Source organism: Schistocerca gregaria, chromosome 7, assembly GCF_023897955.1.
Source record: "Schistocerca gregaria isolate iqSchGreg1 chromosome 7, iqSchGreg1.2, whole genome shotgun sequence".
NCBI classification, from domain to species: Eukaryota; Metazoa; Arthropoda; class Insecta; order Orthoptera; family Acrididae; genus Schistocerca; species Schistocerca gregaria.
The window spans coordinates 223,072,783-223,092,915 of record NC_064926.1 but is presented as its reverse complement, the minus strand read 5'-3'; the positions used below and the strand labels follow the sequence as shown (position 1 = coordinate 223,092,915).

Here is a 20,133-nt window from a genome sequence, read left to right as displayed (position 1 = left end):
CATTATGAACAGGTGCTTGATCGTGCTGAAAGATGCAATCACCATCCCCGAATTACTCTTCAACAGTGGAAGCAAGAAGGTGCTTAAAACATCAACGTAGGCCTGTGCTATGATAGTGCCACACAAAACACATGACCACACCATAGAACCACTGCCTCCGAATTTTACTGTTGCCACTACACACGCTGGCAGGTGACGTTCACCAGGCATTCACCAGACCCATCAAATCACCACATTGTGTACCGTGATTCGTTACTCCACACAATGTTTTTACACTGTTCAATCGTCCAATGTTTATGCTCCTTATACCAAGCGAGACATTGTTTGGCATTTACCGGCATCATGTATGGCTTATGAGCAGCCGCTCGACCGTGAAATCCAAGTTTTACCCCCTCCTGCCTAATTGTCATAGTACCTGCAGTGGATCCTGATGCAGAGTTTGGAATTCCTGTGTGCTAGTCTGGATAGATGTCTGCCTATTATGCATTATGACCCTCTTCAACTGTCAGCAGTCTCTGTCAGTCAGCAGACGAAGTCCCTTCACATTTCCGCTTCAATATCACATTGGAAACAGTGGTCCTAAGGATGTTTAGGAGTGTGGAAATCTTGCATACAGACGTATGACACAAGTCACACCCAATCAGCTGACCATGTTCGAAGTCTGTGAGTTCTGCAGAGCGCCTCATTCTGCTCTCTCATGATTTATAATGACTACTGAGGTTGGTGACATGGAGTATCTGGCAGTGAGTGGCAGCATAATGAGTCTAATATGAAAAACATATGTTTTTGGGGGTGTCCGGGTACTTTTGATCACATTGTGTACATGTCTTTTTCATCCACCCAGCTTACATTAGGAGTTCATGTTAGTGGTCACTTCAGTCAGTGGGTCCAGACCTTGCACGCATTCAGAATGAAGTGCTTAATTTGGTCTTTGATGCACTCAGCGACATGCATCATGTAAATATATGCAAAAAAGTGATTCGTCAGACCACATTACATTTCACCAATCAGATACTGTGAATGTTGGATGATTTCTACCCCACTGATCATGTGCAGCTTTATGTGCGTGTGTGGGCTATAGCCTCTATCAAGTCGACTCCTCTCACTAACAGGTCGTGATAGACTTTCATTTGCTGCCTGCAACAGTTCCTGTGAGGTTTGGAAGTGGTTTTGATTTACAAGCCGTGACACACATCTGTGGTCCCTCTCAGTAAGGCTCTTTTTTTGACTACAATTCTGACATCGTGTTTCATGGATACCACTACCTTAGGCACACTGACCAGTCCACCATGAAACACCAAAAAATCGAGCACAACATGTAGTCAGATACATACAATGTCCACTTGAAACATAAATGTCTCACTGACTGCTACTTCCTTATGCTGACATAGACATTTTGCATTTGGCACTGTTAGCTGCCACAGGCAGAAGACATGTTTTGTTGCTGCTACAAATTTTAGCAATTTTGATTGAGATAAATTCATTCTGCAATGTTCTTCTTCAGCACACCAGTACAGAAGTGTGCACAGAATCAACTAAGAGAAAATTTCATAGATTAAGTGCATTTATTTATACATAAAAGCTGACACAGAAATTTTTCTTTTTGTGAGTCCACATGTACAGGATCGTGAGCCAATTAATGTTCTAAATTTGCGTATTTTACTGTTCGTGTCGTATCTGTGTAATTTGTCATTTATTGCATCAATAACTTTTTGTATTGTGACATTTTGTTTATTTTTGAACATTCAAGGGTGCCGTGATAAACACATATTGTTATCATCAATTGCAGGCTTAAACTTAATTGTGCTCTTTTAAAATTTTTGAGAACATCAGGTGTATCCTCATTCAAAACAACCAAACTCTAAATCAGTTGCACAATTATGTGAGAAACGGTTATTTTGAGAATTTTTGGGCACTTACAAAACTATATTTTTGTAAGTTACCAGTGTGAGTGTTTTAGATACGTAATTTATTTCACAGCAAATCAGTATTTGTGGCTCACAGTTCTGCCGAAGCATATATTACACCTGAAATTCATGCTACATCAGCGGAAAAAAATTGTGTATTTTTGAGAATTTTTGCAAGCTACCATTGTCCTTTGCATAATCTATGAGCAATTTTTAGCAAATTGGGATTTGTGATTTAGTTATTGTAGCAGATTTCTAACCAACATATTGTGTTGCATCTAGTTTTCCCTTAAAGAGGAGTACTCCTATACATTATCTGCATTGTCCTATACATTAGCTGCATTTATTGTAAATTAACACTGTTTTTGCGTTTGCTAACAACTATAAGTAACCTGAAAACATTTTAGGAAACTAGTAGCTTTTACCACATGTTTTTGTATTGCAGTAATAGAAATCTCGTTTTGTGTACTTGCTCCAAGTCTAATAGGGAATCAGCATCTTTTTAGCTCAACAGATTAAAGGATAATCTACAGGCTTAATTCAAAGTTATTTGTTCACTGCCTTATAATACACTGCACCAGTCAGAATGCTGCCCCACTGTGAATGCTGTTCTCAAACACGGACGAGTTGGTTGATGTTCATAAGCAGCTGGAAATCACCCTGAATACTGTCAAACAACTGGCAGGTGCTGCAAATCAATGTGCTGGAAGAGCTCCTGAGAGTCATGTACCTTGACACCAGCTCTACCTCAAGTACTATCCTCTCCTGTGGATATTGTCACCTCTGCGCAAAGCAGAGAATTTGTCATTACTCGTCCACTTGACTGCAAGTGGCTTGTCAATGGTAGATGTAGGCATCCTGTTTAAGGTGGACAAGGACCAGGTAGGGCTCACTATGTTGTACCAATCCCCCTAACTACACATGAGTTGTGTTTGTATGAGTGTGCATGTGTATGTTGTCCAATTCTGATGAAGGACTGTTTGGCCGAAAGCTTTGTTTGACAGTCTTTTAGATGTGCCTCTCTATGACTCAACACCTCTGCTATATGGTGAATAGCAACTATCCTTTTCGTAATATTGTCATTATTCCATTATGGATTTCCCATTGCATTTTTGTGCCTTTCACTGTCCTGTACATCTGAGTGACAAGACCCCACTACGACCAAGGGTAAATTTCCTGATTTTTTCCCCCCTTTTCTAATCCGATTGAAATGTGATTAACGTAAGACATACCCCCACCCCCCCCCCCCCCCAAAAAAAAAAAATCAACAAAAAAAACCTCGTGGATATTTGGTATGTGATGGGTATTTTTATTCAGATAACTGAAAAAGAAGTGTATGTTTCACATACATAAAAATACTTTTAGGAAAGGTTTCTTGACATTTGAATCTATACTCAATGGTAACAAAATTCTCTTCTTCAGAAACACTTTTCTTGCCATTGCTAGTCTACATTTTATGTCCTGTACTTTTACAATCATCACTTACTTTGCTCCCCAAACAGCAGAACTCATCTACTACTTTAAGTGTCTCATTTCCTAATCTAATTCCCATAGCATTACCTCATTTAATTAGACCACATTCCATTATCCTCGTTTTGCTTTTGTTGATGTTCATCTTATATCTGCCTTTCAAGACACTGCTCTTCCAGGTCCTTTGCTATCTCTGACAGAAAGACAATGTCATTGGCAAACCTCAAAGTTTTTATTTCTTCTCCATGGATTTTAATTCCTACTCCAAATTTTTCTTTTCTTTCCTTTACTGCTTGCTCAATATACATATTGAATAACATCAGGGATAGGCTACAACCCTGTCTCCCTCCCTTCCCAACCACTGCTTCCCTTTCATGCCCCTCGATTCTTATAACTGCCATCTGGTTCTTGTACAAATTGTAAATAGGCTTTCACTCCCTGTATTTGACCCCTGCCACCTTCAGAATTTGAAAGAGAGTATTCCAGTCAACATTGTCAAAAGCTTTCTCTAAGTCTTCAAATGCTAGAAACATAGGTTTGTCTTTCCTTAACTTATCTTCTAGGGTAAGTCATAGGGTCAGCATTGCCTCACGTGTTCCAATATTTCTATGGAATCCAAACTAATCTTCCCCAAAGTCAGCTTCTACCAGTTTTTCCATTTGTCTGTAAACAATCTGTGTAAGTATTTTACAGCCTTGACTTATTAAACTGATAGTTTGGTCATTTTCACACCTAGCAACACCTGCTTTCTTTGGGATTGGAATTATTATATTCTTCTTGAAGTCTGAGGCTCCTGTCTCATACATCTTGCTCACCAGTTTTGTCATAGCTGGCTCTCCCAAGGCTATCAGTAGTTCTAATGGAATGTTGTCTACTCCCGGGGCCTTGTTTCGACTTAGGTCTTTCAGTGCTCTGTCAAATTCTTCACACAGTGTCACATCTCCCATTTCATCTTCATTAACGTCCTCTTCCATTTCCATAACATTGTCCTCAAGTACATCGCCCTTGTATAGTCCTTCTATATACTCCTTCCACCTTTCTGCTTTCCCTTCTTTGCTTAGAACTGGTTTTCCATCGGAGCTATTGATATTCATACAACCGGTTCTCTTTTCTCCAAAGGTCTCTTTAGTTTTCCTGTAGGCAGTATCTATCTTAGCCCTAGTGATATATGCATCTACATCCTTACATTTGTCCTCTAGCCATCCCTGCTTAACCATTTTGCACTTCCTATCGATCTCATTTTTGAGACATTTGTACTACTTTTTGCCTACTTCATCTACTGCATTTTTATATATTCTCCTTTCATCAATTAAATTCAGTATCTCTTCCGTTCCCCAAGGATTTCTACTAGCCCTCACCTTTTTACCTCGTTGATCCTCTGCTGCTTTCACTATTTTGTCTCTCGAAGCTACCCATTCTTCTTCTACCGTATTTCTTTCCCCTGTTCCTGTCAGTCGTTCCCTAATGCACTCTCTGAAATTCTCTACAACCCCTGGTTCTTTCAGTTTATCCAGGTCCCATCTTCTTAAATACCCACCTGTTTGCAGTTTCTTCAGTTTTACTCTACAGTTCATAACCAATAGGTTGCAGTCAGAGTGCCTGGAAATCCTGGTTCCTAAATCTCTGTCTTACCATTATATAATCTATCTGAAACCTTCCAGTGTCTCCAGACCTCTTCCATGTATACAACCTTCTTTCATGATTCTTAAACCAAGTGTTAGCTATGATCAAGTTCAGCTCTGTGCAAAATTTTACCAGGCAGCTGCCTCTGTCATTCCTTATCCCCATTCCATATTCACCTACTACATTTCCTTCCCTTCCTTTTCCTACTATTGAATTCCAGTCCCTCATGACTATTAAATTTTTGTCTCCCTTCACTATCTGAATAATTTCTTTTATCTCATCATACATTTCTTCAATATCTTCATCACCTGTAGAACTAGTTGGCATATAAACTTGTACTACTGTGGTATGTGCGGGCTTTGTGTCTATCTTGGCTACAACAACGCGTTCACTATGCTGTTCATTGTAGCTGACCCATGCTCCTATTATTTAATTCACAATTAAACTACTCCTGCATTACCCCTATTTGATTTTGTTTTTATAACCCTGTATTCACCTGACCAGAAATCTTGTTCCTCCTGACACCGAACTTCAGCACTCCCACTATATCTATCTTTAACCTATCCATTTCCCTTTTTATATTTTCTAACCTAGCTGCCCGATTAAGGGATCTGACATTCCACACTCCAATTCGTTTAACACCAGTTTTCTTTCTCCTGGCTAGTGCCTTATGCACACATAAAGGCAGGGCATGTGCAGTTGAGCACGTCAGATCTGTGTGTGCACACTGGGCTGAAAAATTTTTTGTCCGGTGAGCTTACATTTCTGATCTTTCTGGATAAGAATACCTAGAATCGTGTTAGCACAGAGATAAACAGATGTCCACCACAGTGTGATGGTCAAGACTAGCATACATCATCTGCTGTGGATTAGTATAACATTTCTGGGAAGGAATATGACTCAGTCTGACATTTTCCTTAACAGATGTGGCTAACTGCTAAAAACAGTGTCTAGGCTGGCCTGTGTACCAAACCAGTGATGAATAACACATTCACTGCAGCTGATGCTTACAAGCATCAACATGAGCTACAGCCCAGTTTGGCTAATGTTTATAAGCATTTCAATGTACAGTGTATAGCTTATGGGTCACAGCAACCAGTGTGCACCTTTGTCATAACAGACAACAAGTAATACAGAGGAGATAAACATATTCTTTGGCTTGATGATATGCAGCAGTCTGGCACAACTTGATTCTTTCCAAGTATATTGGTCAACAAACCTAACTCAGCTACAAATAAATCGACATTCAGTAACCTAAATTTACATCCATACATTGCAAACCACCAAGACGAGCACTGAAGAGCGTACCTTCTGTTATATCACCCATTAACATTTCTTTTGATTACAGTCATATAAGAGGAGAGGGAAAATGATTGCTTAATGCCTATGTGCATGCTGTAATTATTGTAATCTTGCTACATAGGAAGCAATAGTATATTATATTAATCACACTGCTTTGGGATCTGGGCTTGATTGTGACGACTATGTGACAGTTCTCTGCGATCAGTTGTAAAAGTGTTTTGAAAGCAGTTTTATTTTAATTATTTATATACATTTTGCTTAGATACTTTAAGGCATGTAGTAAATACATATACCCAAATTCTATGCTTTTATTTTATCTTCCACAAAGGCTAAAACCTTAGAGAGATCACAAGCGATTCCAACTTGCTCCCCTTTTTTTTTTTTTTTTTTTTTTTTTTTTTTTTTTTTTTTTTTTAAGAGATTCCAATATGTCGTTTGTGAATGAAAATACCGCTTCAGTAGAGGACAACAAACTGTTTTATCACTAATGTTAGAACAATGATGTGTCTCACAATTCTTGGATTAAGCAACCTTTCAAGGAATTTTGCAAATATGTTCATAAGAGGGATGGTATGATAGTTAGTGACATGTGTTGTGTCTCCCTTTTTGTGGAGTGGCTTCACTATAGCAAACTTCATTTCATCTGGGAAGACACATAGAGGCATTAAATGTTGGGGCTAAAAATTTGGACAGTCGATCAGAGCAGGATTTTAGTAGTTTATTGCAAATATTATCTACACCTGATGATCCTCTGCTTTTTAATGATGCAATGATTTTCTCTACCTTGTTTCTAGCTATGGAGGATACACTTATTTCACTTACTGGGTGGGGAAATTTGTATTTCAGTTATGTCCACTGCACTTTCTAAAAAGCCTTTGCAACCTATTTGTGCAGCAGCATATATGAAGTGGTCACTGAAGGTTTTTGCAACTATCTCTTGATTGCTTATATGTTTATTATCTATGTTTAAAAAAGGTTTATTAGCACTGTTGGCATCTGTCTCACTTCTGATTATGTCCCAGATTGTTTTGATTTTATTTCAGGATTGGGTGGTTCAAAATGGTTCAAATGGCTCTGAGCACTATGGGGCTTAAGATCTGAGCTCGTCAGTCCCCTAGAATTTAGAACCAATTAAACCTAACTAACATAAGGACATCACACACATCCATGCCTGAGGCAGGATTCGGACGTGCGACCGTAGCAATTGTGCGGTTCCAGGCTTGAAGTGCCTATAACCTCTTGGCCACATCGGCCGGCTCAGGAGTGGGTGATTTTGGTGTTACAATATGAACTTTTTAAATGCTTAATTATTTTACTTAATATTTTACAGTAATTTTTTATAATGATTTGCTCGCGCAAGATTTCCTGAATGTTTTTCTGTTGTGATTCACACTAGTATTTGGAGGATATCCTTATCCCCTTTGTGGTCCATGAATTATTTTGTGATTTCTTTGGGTTGATTCTTGTAAACCTTCTCTGGGAAGAAAACTTCAAATAATTATGCAATTTCATTGCTAAACAAATTATATTTGGAATTGATATCTGTTTCACAATAAATGTGATTCCAATTTACATTTTGGAGGCATGACTTAAAGGCCTTAATTGTTTCATCATTTACAGAACTTACTACCTTCCACTGGAGCTCAGTTTTGTTCTGCTAAGTAATCATATTATGAATGGTAAGTCTATGACCATCATGATCAGAGAGGCCAATAATTGTTTTACTAATGGTGATACTGCCCAGATTCCCTTGGTCAGCAAATATGTTGTCAATCAGGGTGCTTGAATTAGAAGTTACTCTGGTGGGAAATTGACCATTGGGATAAGGTTTTAGGTGTACATCAAATTCTCTGGATCTGACTACCCACTACCATGTGTTAGGAAGTTGATACTAAAATCTACAGGTACTAGGACATCTATTAGAATTAAATACATCATGTAAAAGTGAGTCAACAGCTTTGTCCAGATTGTCTGAGGGTGACCAATATATTGCTACAATTAAGAGGGTAGAATCACTTTCAGAATACTCAATGGCACATACTTCAAAATGTTTCTCTAAGCAAAAATTGTGGACATCAGTTGTTTTATAGTTAACACAGTTCTTTATGAAAATAGCAACACGACCTCCTTTTCTTTGTTTTCTGCAGTATAAAGATTTAAGATTGTATTCAGGTATTACAAATCTTTCCGTTACTGAACAGTGAAGCACAGTACATGGGCGTGGTCTACACTTCCATTATCCTGCATGCTGACTGAGAGTTCATTTAGTTTATTACACAAGCCTCTAATATTCTGGTATAAGACTGCCTGATGATGCTTATCAGTGCTAGTTATAATGTTTTATATAAAAAAGAATTCTGAGTTCAGGGGTGCTTCCTTGACCATTGATTGGAAACCATTCATTTTATGTGGTCTGTCTATATGCAGTCCCTTTCATAGAGTGGAGCTCTTCTGAAATTGATGTGTTTAGAAGGGCACCCAATACTTCTTTTCCTGATCTGTTTAGGCACATTCCATGGACAGTAAACAACTCTCCACTAAAATTGCTTATGTTTGCAACACTACTGCTGAAAAGTCTTTGCTAATTTAAAGTCTGTTTGTTAGAGGGCTTCGTTTACACAGGACTGTGGGATTAAGTTATATCTCTTGGGGATGTTCATAACCAAAATATTGTATAAATGAAGTGCTGACAATATCTCTTTTAATGTTTGTATTATATCATAACCTTCATTTCAGGCCAATTTTTTTGTGCCACCGATGAATATTACATACTCATTTTTTACGTTTTTTGCATTGCAACCTAAAAGTACTTTCTGGATTTTTTTCTGATCAGAATGCTTATTGTTACCAGAACTTGCACATGTTGTTGTTGTTGAAAACTTACATTTCAGCTTATCGAAAATAATTTTTTTCTAGTTACTTTAACACATGAATCAACCTCAAGTTCTGAGCCGCACAATGGTATGCTGCTACTACACATAAGGACACCAAATTCGTTTACACTCACAAACTTTGCACCACTTGTTGTAGGTGACATTTTTACGTCCAATATTCTGTGTTTATTGCTTACTTGCTTCCATTCTGACAATTTATCTTCTCTGTCTTGTGGCAGGTCTAGTACGTTTTGTTCCAAACTCAGCTGCATGTTTTCATATTACACACTTTTGTTCTCTCTTTTTATACTGTCAATCACATATTGCAAAATTAAAATATATTCACTAAATGATGTGAATTCTCTCTTGCACTGGTCACACGGTATATTTTTGACTGAATTACTGTAATTCTTTTTAGTAGTTAAATCACACACCAGTACACTCACTGCCATCTTCATAAACTCTCGTTTGTACAATGATTACATTTTTGCCAGTATGCTTCTGTATGAATTGAAGTCTGGCACCTTCTCTATATATAATAAGCCCATGCAATCAAACCATTTTATATTCCTACAAATAAATACACTCAGGTATTTGTATGAGTTGACTCAGTCCAACTAACTCATTGATATCACTGCCTTAGGATACTACTTTCTGTGTTTTTTAAGTACACATTTTTTTCATTTATGAACATGTAAAGCAAGTTGTTAATATTTTCGGCACTTGGAAATCTCATAAATGTCTGACTGCAGCTTTTTCTCATACAGTACTTCATCAACTACTAAAAGGCCATGGTTATTATTGATATTATCTGCCAGGCCAGTGATATACAGAATGGACAGCAAGGGTCCCAACACACTTCCTTGTGGCCCAATTGAAGTTACGTGTACACATGCTGATGACTCTTCACTCAAGATAATATGCTGCATTCTCCCTACCAAGAAGTCCTCAATCCTGTCACAACTTTCATTTGATAGCTCATATGAGCATGCTTTAATAATTAATGATATCAAGACATCAACTTCTGTTGCATATGCTGGACTTCAGTGACAATTAATTAATACAGCAAGGTCAACATCTGGTAAAAATTCAGCCACTCCTACAGAAAATTGAAATGAATCTGAAAGACCCATTTAATCTCAATTAATGTTTTTTATACTTATTTGGCACTCGTACCTTACACAGTAGGTGTACAATCTGGTCTTCACACTGCATATATCCCTTAAGGACAACATTGTGAACTAAAGGAATCAAATTTTTCTCCACTAACAGCTACATATAAGTACAAGAAGTGAAACCCAGGGAGTCCAAATAACTACTACATGAAGGCAACACCTTAAATGAGAATAATCTTTACAAAAGAGTTCACCACCCATCATGTAAAGACACTCATGGTGAATTAAAAGAACACTTCTAAGGAATCTCTCCTCTCTTAACACAAATACAGGCTACTAGTATCCTGACAGCATCAAATTGCTAAAGTTTTCCTAAAGAAGTAAGACACATTATCCGGAATGAGATTTTCACTCTGCAGCAGTGTGTGTGCTAATATGAAATTTCCTGGCAGATTTAAACTGTCTGCTAGACCAAGACTCAAATTTGGTACCTTCGCTTTTCACGGGCAAGTGCTCTACCATCTGAGCTACCATAGCACGACTCATACACTGTCCTCACAGATTTACTTCACACTGTCCTTACAGATTTACTTCAGCCAGTACCTTGTCTCCTACCTTCCAAACTTCACAGAAGTTCTCCTGCAAAACAAGCAGAACTAGCACTCCTGAAAGAAAGGATATTGGGAAGACATGGCTTAGCCACGGCCTGGGGGATGTTTCCAGAATGAGATTTTCACTCTGGAGCGGAAAGTGTGCTGATATGAAACTTCCTGGCAGATTAAAACTGTGTGCCGGACCAAGATTTGAACTCAGGACCTTTGCCTTTCACGGGCAAGTGCTTTACCATCTGAGCTACCCAAGCACGACTTGCACCCCATCCTCACAGCTTTACTTCTGCCAGTACCTTGTCTTCTACAGAGTTGGTAATTGAGTGGTGTTGTCCACAATGGATGAGGGTGGCCTCATAGATTGACAGCTGTATTGTGTACAACACCAGCTGCCATGTAACTTGGTGCACCTTTCCACAATGGTGGTTTTTGACAGACATGCTGCCCCCTATGCATTCTTCATTCTATGGTGGATGTCTAGTGTTTGTCCTCTGGCAGCGAAGAAAAGTATAATACCATGTTGGTTCTGTTTGGACACATTTGTTAATAATATCACCACAGTTCACATTTCCATATTTACTGCAGACATGTCAAAAAGACACAAATTCCACACTAATCTGCTTCCTACATGTCGGTGCTTATATATGTACCTTGGAGTCATGGGACATTGCATACACACTGCAGAAATGTCCTCAAGTGGAAATTTTTTGATTGCCCCTTGTATTATAAGTGGAAAGAAATTATGGTTATCGTTAAATGAGATGAAAATTTAACTGTGATGGAGAGCTGAAATATAACAGTAAAAAAAGAAAGTAGAGGAAAAATTGTAAGAAATATGTTAAATTACCCTGGACCTCCAGAAGAATTAATAATTACATTTCCAAAGAAGGCAGATGCTGACAGGTGTGACCATTACAGAAAGTCAGTTTACTAAGTCATGGTTGCAATATACTGACACAAATTATTCACAATGGAAAGACTGGTAGGTGATCCTGGGGGAGAAATGTAGGAGGATGCAAGGCAGTACTCACCCTACAAGGTATTTTAGAAGACACAATTGAAGAAAGACAAATCTGTGTAGATTTAGGGATAGCTTTTGACAATGTTACCTTGAAATTCTGAAGGGGCAGGTATAAAATACAGGGAGCAAAAGGAAACAAATCAAGAGTTATTGAACTGAGTTAGAGAAAAAGGGCTTATGGCACAACTTAAGTAAATGAACGATCATTTGATTGGGCATGTCATGATTCATAGAGGAATAATCAATTTGGTAATCGATGGAAGTGTGGGTGGCAAAAATTGTAGACAGGGACTAATACCTGACAGCAGGAAGCAGATTGAAAGAGATGTAGGTTCCACTAGCTCTGCAGAGAGAGAGAGAGAGAGAGAGAGGGAAAAAAAAAAAAAAAAAAACTTGCACAGGAGGGAATAATGTGGAGTGCTGGCTTTGTCAAACCAATCTTTGTCCTGAAGAGCACAACAACACTGAATTTTTTAATCATCATTTCAGTGTATTTTAAACCTAATGTTCATTCTTCATCAAATGCATCTCATTATTCCTTGTTTGACTGTATTGGTTGTGAATCAGAGTTGCTGTTGAGATTGCTTGAAATAATGCTTATGAGTGCCGGACGGCATGCAGGCTTGTGACTGACACTTAAATGTATTTTAGAATCTAGTGCCATTTCATGTGCAGACATTATATAAGCTGGCAGTGTTACATGTGTGCTGAACTCTAACTTCTAGATAACGGTTTATTATGATGTTGGTTAATAGCTCACACACGCTCCCAAGTTTATGGCCTGTGAGTTAGTGTCTCATATTGATGCTTTCAGTCCACATGTTAAGCCAGTGTACAGATTCAGTCTGAGTCAAGCTCCCCTCTCATCTCCCAGGGTAATACTATATGAACTACATTACGGTAACAGCTCATGCTAAATCAATGATTCTCTTCAAAATTGTGGTTTAACGTCATTTTATTTATTTTAATTTCGTCCCAAACATTTAAGCTAGTATCTTACTTAGTAAAGAAAAAATGCTCTACTTTGAAGAAAGTCACTACTATTTCAGGATTATAGTGAAGTGGCACTGATGTACTAATGTACTCCTATTTTATGCAATTAAATGTATACAGCTATTGTGGTCTTGTGGTTAGCATTTTTGACCTTCGGTCGTGGGGTCCCCAGTTCGATTGCTGGCCAATAAAGCCATACACACATTTCATTCCACTTTACTAACATGCGAGCATACCCACAGGTGACAGCTAGTTACTCATGAAAGTAAGTGTCAGATCCATGGAATGATATTGGGATAGTGTGAATAAAAACAAGAGCAAAAAGAAGACTAGGAACAAGAAAAAGCATTTACTAATAACTGTTTCTACCTAAAACATCTGGCAACTATAAAAATGATACGGAAATGATGAAATAAATTACAATACTGCAACTATGAAATTTAAAGGACTGGTTTTCAGTGAGAAGTTTAGAAATGTTCTGTTGCATTTAGACTGTGAATATAAGAGTTCATTAATTTCCACATTCTACAGGGTGGCACATGAAATGTGTTACCATTTTGTTTCTGAATATACAATCTGAAAGGAACATATACTACATGAAGACCCATCCATGGAGATTTGTTCTAACTCAGCACATGCTCATTATGTCCACCATTTCGTTTCCTAACTTCCTTCAAACAAACACTGAAGTTAGGGATTACCCTATGGCACATGTCTTCCGTAATTTCACTGCAAGCTTGAAGAATAAGTCCTCTGAGCTCCATTAAATCACGTGGATGTTTTGGAAATTTTTTTTCCTTTACATACCCCCAAAGAAGAAAAGTCACATGGATTGAGGTCAGGACTATTGGGGGGCCAATTTTGTCCATCATTGAAGTGACCTGGAAACCTGAGAGAAATGATCTGCATGTCGAAATGCTCGTGTAAAAACTCCAACACAGTGTTTGCAGTACGTGGCCTTGCTCCATCTTGCATATGAACCACTGCTTGTTGAAGGGCAAGGCAGTAGCAAGAAGCTGTGGAATGAGGCTATTGCGAAGCGTGCTCAAATAATGCTCGCTGTTCACAGTTTCGTTCTTTTCTTTTTTTTTTCTTTTTTAAAAAAGGTCCAATATGTTGTCATTCATGAAGCACTAGTAGATTTTCAGTGGCTCAAAAGCATACATTTTGTTTGTTAACCACACCGTCTCTAAATGAAAATGTGCCTCGTCTGAAAACTAAATGTTGTTGAGAGTCTCTTTCCTATCCTCCGACCACTGTGCAAACAGTAGTCTCTGCTGCTTGTGTTCTTCAGTGAGCTTCTGTGCATAGGTCATCTTGTATGGGTACATATGGAGGTCACTTTTAAGAATGCATTGAACGGAGTGTCTCAATATTCCCAGTTGCACTGCTGCCTTTCCACACAATTTCCCCGGACTTCTCTGTATAGCATCTCGTACTGCTTCAATATTCTCCGCCGAACAAACAGGCTTAGGCCGAGGTCACTTCGCTTCCAATACTGTTCCTTCCTGTACACATTTATCGTGCAACCTGTGGATGGTCTTCTTGCAAGGGACCCATTGTGTGTTAAACTGTTGTCGAAAGTGCCTCTGAGTCACAACAAGGCTTTTCGTTTCATGAAAAAGTAACACAATTGCCGATCATTGCTGTGTCGTCAGTCTTCCATTGTCAGCCATTGCTGCTTACTAGTCTCCTGGCCGTATCGTGAATTACACGTCATTTCGTAACTCTTTTTTTTTTTTTTTTTTTTTCCGAGCTCTGCTGGTACTGCCGTAGAGGTCCCAGCAGGATATCTAATGTGTGTTGTAAATTGTGAAAGAAACAATTGGTAACACATTTCGTGCACCACCCTGTATTTATGAACAGAATTATATGTTGGAATCAAAAGTATTCCTAACATACATACCAGAGACTTATGCGGTACAGATTCAAATGTAGAGTAAGTTATATACATGTGGTGAAATATTAAATGAATTGAATACATCCACATAAATCAAACTTGTATCACCAAATATACTTATCTTTTTCTTCTGTTCATTGAAGTTGTCAATAATCACTCCAATGAACAGATTAAGAGTGAAAAATGATCCAAAGATAATGAAGAATACAAAATACAGGTACATATAAATGTTGGTTTCTCGGATTGGCTGCTTGTCCACCTGTAAAAGAAATGCAATTACATTAAAATGGAGCTGTGAGATATACAATTTCCATTGTGCAGTTGACTAACTGCACATCTAGAAAAATAATTCTATATAAGTGTAGGAATGTCATTAGATAATGGAAACTCCAGACTGGAATGTCAAAAATATTAGGAAAAGGAAAGATTGCTACTTACACTAAATAATTTCTGTGGGGATGAGGACTTTGGTGGAAAGGTTAACATCAATGTTCCAGGAATGTTTCAGCTCTAGCTCTAATCTTTACAGTGAGTAGCAATGAATCTTTTCCCTAATATTGTTACATGTCATTAGAAGTTATTTGCAGTGAATTTTCCTTAAGCAGGCCGGGGTGGCCAAGCGGTTCTAGGCACTACAGTCTGGAACCGCGTGACCGCTACGGTCGCAGGTTCGAATCCTACCTCAGGCATGGATGTGTATGATGTCCTGAGGTTAGTTAGGTTTAAGTAGTTCTAAGTTCTAGGGGACTGGCGACCTTAGAAGTTAAGTCCCATAGTTCTCAGAGCCATTTGAACCAATTTTCCTTAACAAATTCTAGATTGTGGTCTTTGCTTGGGATTAGAATACAGGTGGCAACAGAGAATCACTTAATAAAGATACATGAGGTTATCTCTAGCCCTAATGCACTAAAATCGACCATACCAGCATGGATTGCTCGGATAACACTAATTCCAGAGTATCTCCGTGTGCACATTATATCAGGCAAGCCAAGTAAATAAGAAAAATAACTTACAAATAGTAACTTTAAATACGAGAACAACGAGCAGAAAATGAAAGCTACAAAAAGGTGAAGAAGAAAATCAAAGAGTGAAAGTTGATCCTCTTTGTATTTTGTGACATATGACTGAGGTACTGTAGAAAATTATATTGGAAAACTTCAAGATGACCTACAGTGTACATCAAAAATGGAATGAGGGTTGGGAATCATTTCATAACCATTTGGATAGAAGTGTGTGAGGTGTGAGAAAGTGGAAAAACTCTATAATTCCTCCTGCTAGATTTATTTTTCTGTATAAAGCATGGAAGACTGTTTCATTCAGACCTATACCATATTTATTACTTCCAGATATCTCATAACCCTTCTCAAACCCTGCTGCTATCTTTCCACTGCCATTCATAAGGCATTCAGTTGCTATTAACTCATTGCCAACTGACACTGGAGGAGTCAACATGGAATAACAACAGTATGAATTAGTATAGATTGCTGTTTACCAAATAGAAGAGTCACTGGATATTATTAAGCAATTGGACAAAGTTCTTCATCAGATCTAGAAATACACACACACACACACACACACACACACACACACACACACACACACACACAGAGAGAGAGAGAGAGAGAGAGAGAGAGAGAGAGAGAGAGAGAGAGACAGAGAGAGAGAGTCAGTCATACATATCATGTACACCTCATGCAACACACATAGCTATAGTTGTCTCTGGTCTCTGACTGGTAAGACCTGAACGCATATACCTGGAGATGAAAGTTGTCATGTCTCTGAGTTAAACGTGCACATACAAGTGTGTGTGTTTGTGTGTATTTATAGATCTGACAAAGAACTTACCTTAATAACATCCAACAGTCTTCTGTCCTAATTCATATTGTTGATACTCAATCCCAGATTTCCTATTATCAGCTGAATAAAAGTTGGTAACAACTGAATATCTTATGAAGAGCAGTGAAAAGATGGTAGAAGACATTGACAAAGAGTGTGAGATATCGGGACGTACATTGCCCAATGTATGTTTCTGTGTAACAACCTTAGATTTAATACAGTGAATTACTCAATACATTTTATCAACAATGTAGGAAGAGATAGATTGCTACTTAACGTGTCATCTTTACGCTATGACGCGATCTATATTTTCCTACATTGTTGATATTCCTACCTTGAGTTTTTAAGTCTGTGTTTATTCCTTTCACACTTATTATTCATTATCTAATTCTATTTTAGTAATTGTACATCCTATAAATAACAAATCAGTTACACTATTTCAACTGTAAGAGAGTTATCATTCCCATTGTGTTGAAGCAATAACTTCTAACCCAGACAGATAATAATTCACTCATGTAAGACAGCTTTGCAAGATTAATAAACTGAAAGTTCTAGAAAAACACTGTGTAACATCGTTACCAACTGTTGAAATCATAAGTAGTTCAGTTGATGATAATCTTTAACATGGTTCACAGACAGATAGTTGCACAAAATAATGGAAATTTTGTACTGAAGCATCTGTACATGGTGGTAATCAAAGCAATTAAGTGCCTTAACAGCAGTTTGCATACATAAAAAGTAATTTTTCAAAGTCAATACTTCACAAATCTTGCATAAAAAAAATTATAAGAAAAAAGAGTATTAAACACTTTTATTGCTATTGTAAAACTTACTGTTACACTAAAGTTTTTGTGGATATGTAATTTTGTGTTGTACCTTTACAAATGTATCAATACTTATAATTAATGATGATGTAAATAAAATAGAAAGAAACTTCCACATGGGAAAAATATATTAAAAACAAAGATTCCAAGACTTACCAAGTGGGAAAGTGCCGGTAGATAGGCACAATAAATAAAACACACAAACACACACACAGAATTTCTAGCTTTCGCAACCGGCGGTTGCTTCTTCAGGAAAGAGGGAAGGAGAGGGAAAGACGAAAGGATAAGGGTTTTAAGGGAGAGGGTAAGGAGTGCGGATGGATATGTGTATGTGTGCGAGTGTACACCTGTCCTTTTTTCCCCCTAAGGGAAGTCTTTCTGCTCCCGGGATTGGAATGACTCCTTACCCTCTCCCTTAAAACCCTTATCCTTTCGTCTTTCCCTCTTCTTCCCTCTTTCCTGAAGAAGCAACCGCCGGTTGCGAAAGCTAGAAATTCTGTGTGTGTGTTTTATTTATTGTGCCTATCTACCGGCGCTTTCCCGCTTGGTAAGTCTTGGAATCTTTGTTTTTAATATAATACTTATAATTAATTTGTCATAATGGATTCTTACATTTTTATGTAAAGGCAAGTGCGAAACCAAGCAAGTTAGCTATGTTGTTGTAAAACATGTACACATTATTTATCCAGTCAGTTTGTATGAATCTCATGCTGTGGAAGATTGGGGCAATGTAAGATTATATGTTGTAGATTTTCACTAAAAATAGATATTGGGACAGTTTAGTCATATAGTATATTTTTTAAATGCAATATACTCTTCTTGTCATAACAAAATAAGCACAATAAGTCGAACAATGGAAAATCCAGGATGGAATGTAACAATATTAGAGAAGGAAAGTTGCTACTCACCATATAGCGGAGATGCTAAGTCGCGATAAGCACAACGAAAAGATACAACAAGAAGATTGCCTATTGTGACTCAGCATCTCCGCTATATGGTGAGTAGCAACTTTCCTTCTCTAATATTGTTAAGTACAATAAGATTACTTTAGTTAATATGTGTATTGCCTACTACACCCCTCAATAATTGTTTTAATTCCCACATATGTGGCCAGATTACCCAAATTTTTACAACCAATGCTGCTGGGAGGTCAAATGGTGTACATATGAGGGGAATGTAAGATATCCAGAAATATTTTCTCCCTGCAGTGAAGTGTGCGCAGATATGAAACTTCCTGGAAGATTAAAACTGTGTGCCAGACAAAGAATCGAATTCGGGACCTTTGCCTTTCACGGGCAAGTGCTCTACAATCTGAGCTACGTGCTTGGGTAGTTCAGATGGCAGAGCACTTGCCTGTGAAAGGCAAAGGTCCCATGTTTGAGTCTCTGTCTGGCACACAGGTTTAATCTAATTAAAGGTTATGTTAATGGTGGTGATTTTGGTGCTGCAGAAGTCTTTTACTTGTAGATGCTGTTTGCTAGTGGGCTAGCATGCCCTTTACAGTGCGTGCCACAATAGCAAGGTGAACAGCCAAAGAGTACTCTGCTGCCTTGACTGAAGAAAATGAAATGTATTCTAATAATGTTACATGTTCAGTTGTTCTTGACTGAACTGTATACATGGCAATCTATGAGCAGGGCCATGTCTTATGTTATACTTTATTAATAAAACTCAAACTTGAATCGGGAATGATATTGTGCACCGAACGTATATCATGATTTCAGAATATGTAGAGAATTCATGAAAGTATTTGTGCCCCACTGATTTGTAGTTTGGTGATGATCACAGTGTGTGCCCTTTATTGTGGTTATTTAAAGCAGTTTGACTCAAACAAATTATTTAATTCAGGGTCAAGCAATATAAAAAAGTGATAGTTGAAAATTACACAATGGAAAATCCAGGTAGGAATATCAACAATGTAGAAAAGGCAGATTGCTACTTACCATACAGAAAACATATCTAGTTGCAGACAGGCACAATTAAAAGACGCATGTAACTTTTGGTATTTAATTTAGATCCCTTCTGCAGACATCTGCACCTGGGTTGATCTCAGAACTTCAGTGCATCCAGGTTCAGACAAGTGCAAAGGTGGGCTTTAGAACTATCATCAAGTACAATTAAAGACCTCCTGGTAGGCAAATCGCCACACTGGTAATACACCCAGGATCATGCTGGCTCTTAATTAATTTGAGTGAGAGTTGGAGAAGAAATAGGTTGTCAGTGGCAGCATGGTGAACCTAGTTCGTTACAGGCGGTACAGTTTGCAGTACTCAACTCAGCACAGGGCAAAGTTCTACAGAACCCTGGGGCATCTGTTGCTGCAATTGGCAATCCAGAGCCAGCTAGTACGATACCAATAATCTGTGCACAGGAAGCAATTTCAACGGCAGCATGTGGGCACAGCTCTTGTGTTATGACAAATGGGTCTACTGAACAGCCTACAGCAACACTGCTCGCTCTGTGTCTTGGCAGTTTGCTCGATCAGTCCAGCCCCATATCTATCAGATTAGTATGAGGGACTGCTTTCTGACTTAACAGATCTAGTTGCTGGCGAGCATAACAATTGTCAGCTGTGAGTGGTTGTGTCGCAGCTCAGTATGGCAACCATTGGCAGCAATGCCAATGACATAGGCATGTAGCAGTCAGCAGCAGCTAGTGGAG

At 38.2% G+C, this 20,133-nt stretch overlaps 1 protein-coding gene across 1 annotated transcript in view; it reads right to left on the bottom strand.

The window, feature by feature from the left end:
- Positions 1-20,133, bottom strand: part of LOC126281447 (sodium channel protein para) — a 1,486,858-nt gene that overhangs the window by 124,313 nt on the left and 1,342,412 nt on the right. The window contains exon 35 of the mRNA XM_049980418.1: positions 14,930-15,071. Within this exon, the coding sequence (XP_049836375.1) occupies positions 14,930-15,071 (142 nt within the window). The remainder of the gene's footprint in view (positions 1-14,929; positions 15,072-20,133) is intronic.